Source organism: Lytechinus pictus, chromosome 3 (assembly GCF_037042905.1).
Source record: "Lytechinus pictus isolate F3 Inbred chromosome 3, Lp3.0, whole genome shotgun sequence".
NCBI classification, from domain to species: domain Eukaryota; kingdom Metazoa; phylum Echinodermata; class Echinoidea; order Temnopleuroida; family Toxopneustidae; genus Lytechinus; species Lytechinus pictus.
This window is the reverse complement of record NC_087247.1, coordinates 57,496,919-57,513,495: the sequence shown is the minus strand read 5'-3', so window position 1 is coordinate 57,513,495 and position 16,577 is coordinate 57,496,919. Positions and strand designations below refer to the sequence as shown.

At 36.5% G+C, this 16,577-nt stretch overlaps 1 protein-coding gene across 1 annotated transcript in view; it reads left to right on the top strand.

Moving 5' to 3' along the window:
* Nucleotides 1-2,608: 2,608 nt before the first annotated feature.
* Nucleotides 2,609-16,577, top strand: part of LOC129256928 (uncharacterized) — a 62,380-nt gene continuing 48,411 nt past the window's right edge. Inside the window, exon 1 of the mRNA XM_054895146.2 lies at nt 2,609-2,940. Within this exon, the coding sequence (XP_054751121.2) occupies nt 2,844-2,940 (97 nt within the window). The 5' untranslated portion in view covers nt 2,609-2,843. The remainder of the gene's footprint in view (nt 2,941-16,577) is intronic.

Below are 16,577 nucleotides of genomic sequence, written 5' to 3'. Positions count from 1 at the left end.
TCTTCAGGTCTGAATTTCCTAAATTGTTTAGCTCGCGCTTCGCGCTCGCAATATTTGATTAGTGAGATGCGTATTTTAATCATGATTACAATGACTACAAAAGGTGTTTCATGTTTTCTAACAAAATCAGCAAGCGCTTGGCACTCAAATTAGATGAGTATGGTGAGATATGTATTCTCTTATTTGATTTCTAAAAAATAGTCCTTAAACTGTCTCTGTTTGGGGTCAATAAATACAAAAATTTCAGCTCGCGCTTCGCGCTCGCATTGTTTGTTTAGCGAGACAGATACGTATTTTTTAAATTTTATTTAATAGCTTATTTTGACCCTTTTTAGATATGAATTTTAAAAATTTTCAGCTCGCGCTTCGCGCTCGCATCATTTGATCAGTGAGATACATTACATATCCGTTTAATGGCACAGTCCTTAAAATGTCTCTATATAAGGTCAATAGGCCTATACCTGGTAATTGAGCGCGCTTTGCGCGCTCACTGAGCGACTCAAAATTTTTGCTGGTGCCCCCCAATGCCGTGACCCACGATACGCCACTGTGTAGGGTGTAGAATTTGTGGTGCACATGGGGTGGGGGTGATGGTTTTGAACATGTCCAAATCCTTTATGCGTGGATATCTTATCAATCATAAAAGATGTCAATGGATACACAGGCTTTTTGGTTTTGTTTTATGTTCAAATTGTGCTTATTTCATGGATTGTATTGTGGTTGATAATGGGCGTTTTTTTAGAGAGAGGTAGTGGTTTGAAGCTATGTTAGGATGCTGAGGATAAGATCAGGTTTCACTGCCCATGTTAATCATTAAACGTTTGGCTGGAAAAAGGACAGTTGTTGATAAAAAAATGTGGGTGGTGAGAGGATGCATTGCCCGTACAAGGAATACATCCTCTCACCTTGTGTTTTTTTTTAGATTGGAAGTGAAAGTTGGGGTAGTTAGTGTACTCACTTTAGTTGGAGATGTTTATGTGTGGATGTGTCCGAAGTCCTACCCTGCCTGCTGGCTAAGTGCTAAGTTAGTGGTGGGCGCAGCATGGGCGAAGATCGGCCGAGGCAGGTGCGCGCGCCTGCCCAATCGCCTAGCCATAGCTTAAACAAATTCCAATCTTATCAACTAGAAACTTTCACTACTGGATAATTTTTGACCGCTTTTTCTGGTAGTGATATCAGATTTTAACGATATTAAAGGACAAGTCCATCCCAACAAAAAATTGATTTGAATAAAAAGAGAAAAATCCAACAAGCATAACACTGAAAATTTCATCAAAATCGGATGTAAAATAAGAAAGTTATGACATTTTAAAGTTTCGCTTAATTTCTCAAAACAATTATATGCACATCCTGGTCGGTATGCAAATGAGGACACTGATGACGCCATCCACTCACTATTTCTTTTGTATTTCATTATATGAAATATTCTAATTTTCTCCTCATTGTCAAGTGAAACGGTGATCAATTCCTCCCTGAACATGTGGAATTAGCATTGTTTAATACTATATGATTCAGTCAATTCGGTCCCTATGGTCAAATCTCTAAAAAATGAAATATTGTATAATTCAAACAATAAAAAACAAAAGAAATAGTGAGTGATGGACTTCATCGACTGAATCATTTGCATGTCACGGAATTGTGCATATCATTGTTTTGTGAAAAATAAGCGAAACTTTAAAATGCCATAACTTTCTTATTTTACATCCGATTTTGATGAAATTTTCAGTGTTATGCTAGTTTGATTTGTTTCTATTTATTCAAATCAATATTTCATTGGGGTGGACTTGACCTTTAAGTACTTTCTGAGATATACGACCGTCCACGAAATATGGTCACGCGCGAAGTAAGGTCACACGATCATACTTTTCACTTACCCATCACCCTGAATAATGCGGCGAACAATGTCAATGATGACCCACATATGCGATATGCAGTGTACGTGTGCACATACCGTATGTGATGCACTAAATATCGCTGCGTTTTCTTTTCCGAATATTTCCAAATAAAAAACGTGTACGGGCGATGATCAAAACGAACAAGATAATTCTCAAATCGGAAAGTACCCGAGAGCAACAAAACCTCTGTACCCGGGGGACGTTGTTTACACTATGAGAAAACCTACTAAAAACAACAACACCTGAGTATTCAGTGAAAATAAAGAATAAAAAATTAGTTGCTATTGATACCCATTCTTTTGTACGCACAGATATCGCCCGACGATGAAACTTAAACTGGCTTTACGAGTTTTCTTGGACAATCATGTTGTGCATCTTTGAAAGGAAGTGGCTCCCCCGAACGTATCATCGTACAGGGGTAAAAAAAAAAAAACGTCATCAATCATGTGACATATAATAAAAAAACGTATTTTCTTTGTAATCAGTATCAACTTTTTTAATTTCAAGTCAGTGATTTGTAAGTTAAACCATTAAGTGTTGTATCCATGTATTTCCCCAAAAAATGAAAAATGCCAACATAAAAAACGAGCGATTCTGGTAACGAAAGTATATGAAATGTTCCGAAAAAGCTTAAGATGTGAAGAGCGCCGCACACGGCGTTCCAGGAACAGAGCGTCGAGGCATGGTACAGTTCAGTGGGTTTTCATGATTTTATATCAATGGGAACCAGCACAAGTACGAGTGCATTGAAATGGCCTGCCATCTCTCAAATTTATACCCTAACCTCGATAAGCCTCATTTATAACACTCCCATCACGTTTGACAAAGTACTTCTAGTCCGTATTGCTTGTGGAGACCTGGTGGTGTGAAGTTGAAAAAATAACTTGGTACTATTCCGAACTTTAGCAAAAGGAGAGGAACTTAAACACTTCACAGGGATTTCAAATAATGTTCCCCAAGACTGTTGGATTCGGGGCTTTGGTACTCGGGCTCGCATTCCTGAGCTTTGGCCCCAAACTTAGCGCTGGTCAAGGGGACAATGCTCGTAAGTAATTGCGTGTGTGTTTCCTGTCTATTCCCTATTTCCGTCGGTTTGTAAAGTATTTTGTCTTTTTTGAATAAGTTTACATTTTTTATTAACCCGTATTGCTTCTAATGCTCAACTCTATGCGTCTTTTGTGCCGGGCTTTTGTGGCAGGATAATATATATATATATATATATACAGGTATATATATTATATATATATTATCATATTATATATTATTATTCTCTTATTTTCATTTCTTTCACTATTTATCACTAACAAGAGAGTTGTCAAAATTTGTTTGCATTTATCTATAGTCAATGTATTGTCGCTTTTCTGATGAATTGAATGCATGTATTCAGGCTTTTATGAGCTGGGATCCCACTTCGACACGCGGCTACGCATTAACTCATCTGCACCAAAAGACAAAGAATCAATAAAAAGTTTGAAAATTGCCTGCCGGTTAACTGAACCCGGTCTAGCCTTATACTGGCCCGCCTCCGTGGTCTAGTGGTTAAGGCACTGGTGTTCAGGGACTCGGATTCGATTCAAAGCGGAGGCATTTTTTCAACCTTTGCTTCAAAATGGTTGACAGCTCTGAGGGACCATTGGACCTCATTTTCATTTCTTGAAGTAAGGTTGCATTGATGATAAGTTTGTTCCAACGAAATATTTTTGTACTGCTCGATTTTTCTTAAATCTTTCGCTCTTTGTAAACTTGGTAGGGTTCGGCAATTCTTAGATGCAAAGACTACTGGCAACTTTTTTAGGCTCTCGTAATACATGTCATCTAGTATAATAATTTACTTAAAGGATGCCCGATCCGTAGCGTGCATTCCCACATTACACCTGTCATACAGTAGCTCACATGCAGTCCAGTATGTGGGTGATTCCACGGTCAGTCGCATTACACTTTATAATTTTTTTTTCTATTACTTGGTAATGTCAGCTTGCTGCCAAGTTTATACTGTGAATTTATGAACAAGTCTTTAAAACAATAAACACGAAAATGTTGTAGGCTTGTAGTTTTAGCTTGTAGTTTTTTAGTCTGAAATTTGGATCCATATTTTGAAATAGAGCCAATGTAAAATTTTGGAAAATTTTCCACTTTAGCTTTGAATCGCCCATATAATATCAGTGTCTCCATGTTAAAGGCTCTAAAATATCTTATCGAATGTTTGGTTAAGTATAGGCCTACGTACCATCTCGCAATCTTAGATCAGCTCAGAAGGCTCTCCTTCATTGTCCTAGCTATACCACTTCACTTTGGAATACCACTCCATCTTCCACACCTAAGTTTAAATTTACCTTGAAAATTGTGGATAAAGTACTTTGAATGAGTTAGTGGCATGGTTGCCGGCAATTTTCTCCCTTACATTTTGTTTCTGTTTTCTTCTTTAAAAAGCATTAAAGCAATGAAAGCAGTGCACATGGACGAATATTGCAGTGATATATAATTTGTATCATTATTATTATTCAAGCAGAAATATTACAGAAAATATCGGTGAAGGTTTGATACAAAAACATCAAAGAATAATTACGAATTTGTAATGTTTGTGACTTAAAGGTATTGTTTAACTTTGTGAGCAGCCGATTAAAAAAATTCTCAAACCAAGATGAAACATGTGTACAAGTGCATGTATTAGAACTAATAAACCCTGAAAACAACCATTATTGAGAATGAAAAGCTAAAACTACAAGGCAAACCCCGATTTTGTAAATAGGCGTCTTATAGACGCCTAAATAGTACACATAAGTGTATGGGATGAAATTAAGATGGTGTTTTCGGTCACTTTATATTTCAATTTTTGAAGCACTAAATAATTATTTTTGAACGCAATATTTTCTGGGCTTCATTTTTGTAACATATCACAGACACAGGTGACAAGTGTGACCTTCTAGCTCAGATATTTTTAAAGTCAAACAATGTTAACCAATCACTTTAATATGCGAGAGGTCCGCCCCCGTAATATATATTAATCATGTAATATGAATACAATTCATTAATCATATCATCATCAGCATCATCATCAAGATCACCATCATCATCATCGTCGTCGTCATCAGTATCATCACCTTCATCGATCATTATTATAATCATTATCATTATCATCAATCCTTATTTTTTGATGGATTAACATTAAAGGACAAGTCCACATCAACAGAAAGTTGATTTGAATCATTAAATAAAAGATTCATTAAGCATAACACTGAAAATTTCATCAAAATCGGATGTAAAATAAGAAAGTTATTAATTTTTGAAATTCCACTTAATTTCACCAAGGAGCTGTTGGAAGCTCCTTGACTTCACAAAACAGTTATCCTGGTCGGTATACAAATGAGGCAACTGATGACATCATCCACTCACTATTTCTTTTGTACTTGAAATACAGTGTATTCCAATTTTCTCCTCATTGTCATGCGAAAGGAGTTTTATTCCTCCCTGAATATGTAAAATTACCATTGTTTTAACATTTTATGGTTCAATCAAGTTGGTTTTTATTGTAAATTTTGTAAAAATTGAAGTATTCCATAATTCAAACAATAAAAAAAGAAGAAATAGTGAGTGAGGGACATCATCAAATATCTCATTTGCATGTCCCTGAGTGGTGCATTTACTATTTGTGAAAAATAAGCGAAACCTTTAAATGTCATAACTTTCTTATTTCACATCCAATTTGGATGAAATTTTCAGCGCTATGCTTGTGGTTTTGTTTTCATTCAAATCAACATTTTTCTAGGGTGGACTTGGTCTTTAATTAAACATTCAATTAATTTTATTTATTTCGTCTGCTTTAATTTAAACAAACTTCGTCAAGGTCAACCCCCCCCCCTCCCATAACGGGACTCTGAGTGCAATGTGATTTCAGAAAGCAGTCACATCTGCTCAATGGAGGAATATGATTTCTCATGCATTGTGCATATCGTATGCTATGGTAAAATTGCACCGTTTTACTTTCCCATAACAGCACGTTGCCCTAAACTAGACAAGGTATATTATGTATATGATATTTCAATTAAGGAAATCAACCGAAAACAGGTTTTGCGAGATTCATCCGGTTCAACTAATAGGTTTTTAGCAATAAGCATAGAAACTATACTACATGAAGTTAAAATGTGATATTTCGTTGACATGCCTATACACATGCCTTAAAATGTTGGTCAACATACTGCCCACACAACAATTGGTTAAAAATTATCTCACTTTGGGTAGTTTTCACCCAATACTGTGTAGTTTTCACCCAAAGCATACCCAGAATTGGATTTTAAAAAAAAACAATTGTGTGGACAGTTTGTTGCCCAACATTTTTAAGAGTGTATACGCATGCACACATGCATATTTGTTTTCATCGTAAAAATAGTAAATACGGTTCTATAAGATTTAAAACTTTCTTTACCAAAGTTTCCAGTTAACAGTCGTCTCATCAATTGTGGTACCAGATTGGGGGGGGGGGGTGATATGAGATATTTTTGTACGCTATAATAGGGCGAGACTTTATACGTATTTATTACATGACTGGTCACCCATTTATTGAAGTGAGGTTCAAGGATCGTTTTAATCAATAGGCCAAGCATGGCGAGGTAAATGAACAAAAGTTTGTACGAAGGGTATGCAATCGGTTCACAATAAATCGCATCAACCATGCCAATATTGAAGCCAGTTTCTCATGCTCGTGGTGTATCTCGTGATTTGATCGACACACCCCTCGAATAGTGAAGTCCCTGACACTAGTATTGACTTGGCTAGTTGTCATTTTCGAGGTTGTTTGCATTATGAATTGTAATCTATGCTAACTTGAACTCAATTAGACAAACGAAAATAGAGTTATGAATGGTAATAATCACCAATGGAAATGATGATAACTTTTATTTACCCAGTGTAGCAACTTGTACATTTTAATGGATATATAGGGGAGAGTGGGGCGAGTTCGCTCCAAGAGCTGTCTTTTTTTGGCAGGAATGTCGGGCTTAAATAAAGGCCTGGCCTAGCTAATACCTACCTAATATCACACGGTTTTAAAGGGCGAATTTGCCACATCCCGAGGCAAGTTCGCCCGTTAGGCGGGCGAGTTAGCCCATGAGGAAAAACAGTGAAAATGAAACGAATGACGGGTTCAAAGACAAAAATTATTGTTTTATGTTAGTACAGAAACAACTACTACTATATATTATTTTTGATAATCTATAAAAAGTTTCATGATTGAGCACCAATTTACCGACATATTATTATGTCACAGTCAGTAAATTGGTGCTAAATCATTATGCCATGTATAAAGGACATTTTTGTAGGGCTATATAGGCCTAGGGCGAACCTGCCCCGTCGCAACGGGGGCGAAGTTGCCCCACGGGCATTCATATTCCTTCGTCTTGTTTTAAGCAAAATGAACAACTTATGTTGATGTATAAATTGCATATTTCAGTGAGCAAATATCACACCTTTCTTACGACATAACTTACTATATCTGCATTCACGAGTGTCTATAGAGAAATTCAAGAAATCTGAAATATTTCTTTGTTTACTCATATGGCCTCGAAACGGATATGTCGCCATAAGTTGTTTTTTTATTCCGAGCAAATGACCTATATAGCCCCGGGCTATATTACCCATACGGATAGGTTGTCATTACATCGTTAACAAAGCTTATATCAAATCACAGCTCTCCCCTACTCATAGGAAAATCATGCAGGGGTGTCTTTAAAAGTGGAAAAGACACTTACAAAATGGGCTCCTGGGGGGGGGGGGGGGAGAACCACTCCCATACCACTGTCCGACATCATAATGCATACATGCAACGTTGCTGTATCCAAGATGAAAATATATATTCTTTGGATCATGTAGAAAGGAATGCAAGGCAGAAAGGTCTGATTATTTAAGGGGCTGTGGGACGGAGTGATGAGGCCTCAGGCCCATGATTTTCATTAATCGTGTACAAAAAAAATGAAATTGTGATTCTATGCATGTTCAGTCCTAGTCGGTTCATGTATTGATTTGCGAGTAAGGGAATAGAACGAGTGAAATTTGCATCTAATTGGCCTACTAAATGTTATGAGAACATTTGCACCTCTGGAAAGCAACCATATTTCAGTTTATTATTTTGGGAACCAGAATATATTTTGTTCACTTGATACAATATTTGCTTTGTTACTGCACTTTCTGACAGAAAGATATTCTAACTTACACTATAATAATGCTGTTTGTATCACGTTGTTTAAGCCCTTAACTTTAACAACTAATGTTTAAAGTTTTAAACAGGTTGTTTTGCGTTTTGTTTTGTTTTGTTTAAATGTGTAATTACATCATAGTTATTTGGAGTAAATATTATAGTGGCGTAAATCCGATCCGAGCAGTGGGGGATGCTGTTACTAAAATTGTGTGTGCCCCCCCCCCCCCACGTCAAGGCTACCCAGGACCAAAATCCAATTGAAACCAGTTGGATTTCCAACTGGTTTCAATTGGTTTCAACTGGTTTCAATTGGTTTTAACTGGAATATAACAATTTCCAGTTGAAACCAATTGAAACCAGTTGGGCAACTGGAAATCCTAACTGGAACCCGTTGGGCAACTGGAATAACTGGAACCAGACTTTGGGTAACTGGAAATGACTTCCAACTGGAAATGATTTCTAACTGGAACCAGTTGGGTAACTGGAAATCCTAACTGGAACCAGTTGGGTAACTGGAAATGACTTCCAACTGGAAATGATTTCTAACTGGAACCAGTTGGGTAACTGGAAATCCTAACTGGAACCAGTTGGGTAACTGGAAATGACTTCCAACTGGAAATGATTTCTAACTGGAACCAGTTGGGTAACTGGAAATCCTAACTGGAACCAGTTGGGTAACTGGAAATGACTTCCAACTGGAAATTATTTCTAACTGGAACCAGTTGGGTAACTGGAAATCCTAACTGGAACCAGTTGGGTAACTGGAAATGACTTCCAACTGGAAATGATTTCTAACTGGAACCAGTTGGGTAACTGGAAATCCTAACTGGAACCAGTTGGGTAACTGGAAATCCTAACTGGATCCAGTTGGGTAACTGGAAATGACTTCCAATTGGTTTCCAATTGGAAATTTTCCAGTTACCCAACTGGTTCCAATTGAAACCAGTTAATTTGCATATTATCTGCCAATGTGCACAGATTAATGTTTTATGTGATTCATCATCATTTAAAATGTATCTATTTAATTATTTTCTATTTCAAGTACCATACTTGTTTCAGATAAGTGTTTAGAATGCTTAGCAGTGAAAAGCATGTTCATAAATGTCATAGATTATAATTAAAACAGATTATAAGATAATTAGTACACCACTAACTGTTACCAAATTACATCAAATACAAATACATATATTTGAAGATCTTTCATGTAATATATATATACATTATGAAAGTCTATTTATCAATGCCCTTTACATTGGTATTATAGACATATAGCACTGCTTCTTTGTTGGCATGAGCAATAGTTAGTGCAAAATCTAATCAATTTGTAACTAATTAAGTCATTCCAACTGGAAGTTCCAATTGGATCCAGTTGGAAACCAATTAGATTCAACTGGTTCCAGTTGAAACCAGTTGCCTCCAATTGGTTTCAACTGGAACCAATTGAAACCAGTTACATCCAATTGGATTCAACTGGTTTTAATAGGGAAATTGGAACAACTGGAACCAATTGAAACCAGTTGCCAACTGGTTGCTTAATTGTTTTCAACTGGAACCAATTGAAACCAATTGCCAACTGGTTCCAGTTGCCCAATTGGTTTTAACTGGAACCAGTTGGCAACTGGTTTCAATTGGTTCCAGTTGTTCCAATTTCCCTATTGAAACCAGTTGGCCAACTGGTTTCAATTGGTTTTGCTCTAATTGGTTTCAACTGGATTTTGGTCCTGGGTATGTATATGTGCATGAAAAGGGTTCATAATACTACCATCTATCACTTCCGATTGCTGATGTAATGGTTTTGTTGTGATACAAACTAGTTTGGCTGACCATGCGAGCGACCAAATTTTCAGTAGTTGCTAGACTGAAGGGTGTCCCAAAAACTTTTTCCCAAGGTTGGGTAAGTATATATGTATGGGGAGGGGGGCTAAAAGCTTGCAGCGAGCGTATAATGAGCGAAAGTTGAAACAGATGCAAATGCAAAGGAAATGCAGAAAGTGAAGAGATAATCCTTTTACATGTTTAATTCATATTTAGAAATGATGCATCATTCAAATTCTAAACAAAATTTCATTCACATTTACAGTTGTAACAATATCAGCAAAAAAAAGTTAAATGGGTTCCTTGTACATAATAAGCTACCATAAACAAAAATAAGGGCAGCTATATAGCATTTGAAATATTAGACGAACTTTTTTATTTTCATTACGGTTCTAGATTCTAACATATTGTTGAATTAAACAGAGTGGACAATGGACATCTGGTTAAAATCGGGATATTGACAGAACAAGTTATACTTTTATCGGGCAAAAAGGTCATCCAATTTCAAATTGGCCTTCTTTTTGACGGAAACTAGCTTATCAAAGCCTTAAAATGGCAAAATTGAAAAATTGAAAAAAAAAATCTAATTTTTTCGGCGTCAGTATTATTATTTCTTGCAATCGGAAGTAGTCCACCTCTTTCTTGGTAGAGTGTAATACCACAAAATAACAATTGGTTAAGTGGTATACCACACTTTACACACGGATGTTGATTTTGGCGTGATTATAGCGGCATATAGGTCTGTATGATCATGACAATCGTATATATTTGTAGAATGTATGTTCATGTATATGATCGAGGTTTCAGTGCTGATTTGTTTGTCTACATGTTGGTAGTTTGTTTTCACGGATGAAATTACAAAGAATCACACTATATATATGAAAAAAACACTTTATAAAAAGAGCACAAATATTCATCTTCAGATGAGACATCCCATGGTGAGAAGATGACTAATGATTGTAGAATTTTTGGAAGTCAATTTAATTAGTTTCTCCGACACGGGATTGTTATTATTGCAATACGATTTGTAGCACTTTCTTCGTTTGTTGCAAAGTCGAATGAAAGGTATCTTTAACAATACAAACTCAGAAAAAGTAATCGATTTTGGAAAAGGGGGCATCTTTAAGTAAGCCCGTGGGACTAATTGGGATTCAAAATTACAAATACGTTTACAAAAAGACAAAATGATTCCCAAAAATACAATTTCTGGTGGGATGACAAACTGACAAATGTGAATACATATGATTTATCGTTCAAACTGAGCACAGTGCGTTAGTTCATTATTCATGTATCAATCAGTTTGTGATTATTACTATAATATATTATTCCCTACATAGGCCTTGTATTGAACAAGTTTGAGAAAGCGCCTAACAAATTTCGGACATGACCTGCATTTATTATAGCCCCGGAAATAACGTACAAAGCGCATAGGCAGATCCGGGGGCAATATTGAACTTAAAATATATAACATTAAAGTCAAAATTTGATTTGTCAGGTACCTATTATTTTCCTGTGTTCAATAAAGTTCAAATTGTCAAAACGTGTCAGCTAGCGCTGCACGCTCGCATTTTGATTGGTGAATTATCTCAATAATTAATTCATAAGAAACGACTTAAAATCCCAATTTCATGACAGTTTATCAAAAATTTCGGCTCGCGATTTGCGCTCGCATTGATTGTTGAAAATAAGTTTAATTTCGTTTATTTCAATTTTCAACATATTAAATCATATTAACATATTTCCTCATGCATCTTATTCATTATTACAAAAGTGTTTTAAATGTCCAGTTTTCAGGCCTAATATTAACAGATTTCGGGCTCTCATTAGGCTTATTAGATTAATAAATAAGATATTAATCTAAAAATCAAATTGTCCCTCTTTTCAGAATGGAATATCGACAAGTTTCATCTCGCAATTAGGAAGAGAAATAGGAAGATAGCCATCATTTTCATATGATGACATAAATTTCTTAGAATGTCCCTTTCCTATGTCAAAACTCAAAGTAATAATAATGAAACATATCAGCTCTTTTTTAACTGTAATCCATATCAAATATTTTAAGCTTGCACTTCGTTGTCGCTTTATTTATTTTCATGATAAAAAAGGTATGTAGAATGCCCAGATTCTAGGTCGAAATAGGAAACACCCCGCGCATGTTTATTCAATTACGCAGCTTGTTCTCTATTTAAATCATGATCCACTTTCAGATCACAATATAAAAACAATTCTGCTCGTGTTTTGCGCTGGCAATATTAATATAGGAAGATTTCCAATTACTCATAATTTTCATGATTTACAAAACATGAATAGAGTGTCCCATTTTTAGGTGTAAGTCACAAATTTTTCCACTCGCGCTTCGCGCTCGCATCAATTGTTTAGTTATAGACTTATCCCATTCATGTTTACTAAAAGTGCTTAGAATTTCCATCTTTATGTAGAAATGTCAAAATTTTCAGCTCGGCTAACTGCAAGCAGCCGTTAACAGATCCTTTTTGGTCAGATCAAAGCGTATATTAAAAATTTCTGCTCGCGCTTCGTGCTCGCAGTAATTATTTAATTGGATGCACATCTCGTTTTAAGATCACAAACATTGCCCAGAATGTTTAAATTTTAGGACAAAATACATGAAGTAAAAAAATAGCTCGCGCTTCACGCTCGCACTATTTCAATTAGGCTTATGTGATTATTGTATATTTATGTTGATTTATAATGAATGAAGCTTACTATAGTGACAATAAGGACTGCCCCTTCAAAGAAACAAACAAAAATCAACTTCGTGCGGCCGATTGGGGAAAATGTGGCTGGAAAAAAATCCGCCCCCCCCCCCCTTATTGGCGAAGGCTGGATCCGCCCCTGCAAAGCGGAAGCGTTCGGACAGGGACACATGTTATCAACAGATAAAAAGCTTTTGCGTGATTGTTATTATACAGCTATTACAGTGCATTATTCTAGTCCACCACACTCACCAAGATATGACTTGTCGTGTTAGCAGAATTGAATACATTTCCTCCGAACACGGATGCATTTTCTTAATTCAAACTCAATCTGTTGATATTTCATTATATTTAACACAATAGTAAATGTGTATGTTTCAAGGTAAACATTTTAGTTTTATATACTGAAATTAACAATGAACCGTGATATCTGATCCGACTGACGTCAGCTGTAATATTATCACTTCCAAAGGACAGCCAGAGCATTATGAAATACATGTGACAAATGGTGTAAATTTACTGGTAGTCATCCTCACTCTTTTGTTGTCTAGGGTTGCTAGGACTTTGTGAATGGCACCAAATAATATCATAAACCCGCTATAATAATGTGCATTGGATCCGCCCTGTTTTTATGACGTATATTGCGGAGAAGAGCAAGTTGGGTACAGCAAGTCTACTAACTTAGCCCAAGACAATATGAAATATAATGTTTAGAGATTGTGAATATTGTTGAAATATCAGTTTCATGTTGATGAATCATATACTAGAAACTATATCATGTAGGGCCTATATTCATCTCTCGACCACTTCATAAATATAAGTATAATCGACGTTGTCCACTTTGACTTCGTTGCCATTTATATTGGGGCCTATTATTACTGATAGAAAGTACATTGACTTTTAAAAAGTTATCAATAATTACCTTGACATGCAGAAATGTCTTTATTAACTTTCAAGGAACGCCTGTTTTCGCATCATGTCGTTTGATGATTAATTCGGATTCATTAATTCTTTCAGAAGCAAAATAATTCCACGAGATAAATTCTTGAATAAATCAAATTAATTCTAAAATAAACTACAGTTAAAATGACTAGATGAAATAAACCTGTGTTAAAACTGACACCAATTACGCCTTTAGTAATTAAAATCACACCCTATATTATGAACATAATACCAAATATTATTGTGTTAATTATAAAACATTATATAAAACAGCGAGTGTTGAACCAACACTGCAAAATTAATGTAGTACCGGAGTATTACATTTACTGGTGATTTCATGTATTTTTAAAGAACCGTTTTGCTGCTATTTTAGTCATATAGATTTTTTTTTCAAATTTGACTAGAACTCAGTCATTTATGTCAAGAAAACATTGATATACATGTATATTTAGTTTGTTTAAGAGTACAGTGATTGCGTGATATCTGCTATCTTCCGAACATACTATACTTTCATCGAAAAGGGTCAGAGATCCTTGGCACTTGGAAGTTATTTGAATACAAGTTTTTAGTTAAATTTGAATTAGTTGCCTTGCGGTGAGAACTGTGCACGCCTATCATGGTCACACTCAATACACTCCGCTAAATAGTTTTCTTCTATATATTAAGTAAATATGATTCATTGTGAAATTTTGTTTTCACGGTTTTTTTTTTGCTTGGAATCACGCGTTCCAACCATTCTTAAACAATATTTGCATTCAACTATTAAATAGTACCGACCTCGATCGTTTGCACTTTTTCGTCGAAACATGTGACCTATTAAGTATTTCATTTTGACCCACAGGCGCGTCTCCAAAAAGAAAAAAAGTAGAAGAGGGAGAAAATGGACAAAGCTGTATTGTTTTTCCTTTTTTTGGTCAAAAGAATAAAAACCTAAACGAGACGTTCTTCTCTCTCTCTATATACAAAATTTGGCGTCCGCGCTCTGCGCTTTATCCCCCCCCCCCCCCCCTCCCCGGCTATGGGACTCGTGTATTTCTTGCCAGATATTATAAAGAATACATTAATGCTAAGTATAAAAAATATTTTTTTTATTGCATTGACACAAGATTTCCGCTCTTCTGATCTGTGGGTAAACACTACCGCCACTTCCTGAGTTCGCATATTATGCTATTTTTTCTTTTCAGCAAGCACTTTTTGGCAAGTGTCTGCTTTAAGGGCAGGTATAAAATTCGTGCCGTGCTATACGCAAAAGTACACAAGATGAAACTTTATTCCATATCTCTGCACATTAATTGTATCCCCGAACAGAGTTTGGAGGATACTATGGATTTGGCCTCGTCGCGCCGCGTCCGCCTCCGCAGAGATTTCCTTGTGACCGCTCTATCAGCTGCATTTCTTCTCCGATCATCTTCAAATTTGGCATGAAGGTCGAGTATGGTATAGCGTAGCCGCCTATCGATTTTGGTGTGGGCGGAGACATCGTTGCCATGGCAACAAGAGTTTTTGTGGAAATAGCAGAGATGTCCTTGTGAGCGCTCTACCAGCTGCATTTCTTCTCTGATCATCTTTTAATGTGGCATGAAGGTCCATTATGGTAAAGCAAAGCCGCCTATTGATTTTGGTGTAGGCGGAGACATTGTTGCCATGGTAACAAGAGTTTTTGTCGAGACTGAGGGATCCAAACGTCGTCCGTCCGTCCGTCACAAACCTTATGACACAATATAACTCCACAACCGTAAGTCACTTATCAACCAAACTTGGATGGTAGATGGACTTGGGGGACCTGCATGTAATGCTGCAGTCAGAGGTCACATGGTAAGGTCAAAGGTTATTTTCAGGTCAACGTTACAGTTTACATGCAAGACTATCATATGAGACCTAACTCCGCAACCCTATGTCACTTTTCAACCAAACTTGGATGGTAGATAGACTTGGGGGAACTGCATGTTATGCTGCAGTTGGAGGTCACATGGCAAGGCCAAAGGTCATTTTCAGGTCAACGTTAACGTTTACATGCAGGACTCTCGTATGACACCTAACTCCGCAACCGTAAGTCACTTTTCAACCAAACTTAGATGGTAGATGGACTTGGAGGACCTGCATGTTATGTTGCAGTCGGAGGTCACATGGTAAGGTCAGAGGTCATTTTCAGGTCAACGTTAAAGTTTACATGCAAGACTCTCTTATGACAGCTAACTCTGCAACCGTAAGTCACTTTTCAACCAAACTTGGATGGTAGATGGATTTGGGGGACCGTCATGTTATGCTGCAGTCGGAGGTCACATGTTAAGGTCAAAGGTCATTTTCAGGTCAACGTTAAAGTTTACATGCAAGACTCTCTTATGACACCTAACTCCGCAACCGTAAGTCACTTTTCAACCAAACTTGGATGTTAGATTGACTTGGGGGACCTGCATGTTATGCTGCAGTCAGAGGTCACATGGTAAGGTCAAAGGTCATTTTCAGGTCAACGTTGAAGTTTACATGCAAGACTCTCTTTCTCCGCAACCGTAAGTCACTTTTCAACCACACTTGGATGGTAGATGGGCTTGGGGGACCTGCATGCTAAGGTAATTGTCGCCATGATAATTGCATTTATTCGTCAAATTTCTGTGTGAGCTCTATACAGTGCGTCCCACAAAAAAACGAAACCGAGATTTAGCGATGATTTATCATAACTTAATCATAAATACAATAGACAAATGACCTATCAATGTAAAGCTTAGAATCTCCTCTTTCATCTGATATTACTTAGATTATTCCTCATTCACGCATGAGTGAGCAAAAACAATTTGAAGAAAGGATACCAAAAAGTCATTTGGCGGGGGTATCTGAATTTCAGAAAGAAAATCACATGCCTAACAAGTTCAATATCTGCTCTTTTATTTGATACCTTAATCACAAGAAATGGTCAAGAAATAAAAAAGTTATGTTCCCTCGAAACAATGCTTGTATTTCCATAATTTCATTAAATAAACGTGTTTTCACCGGTTTCCCACAGAAGCTATCGCACGGTTAACA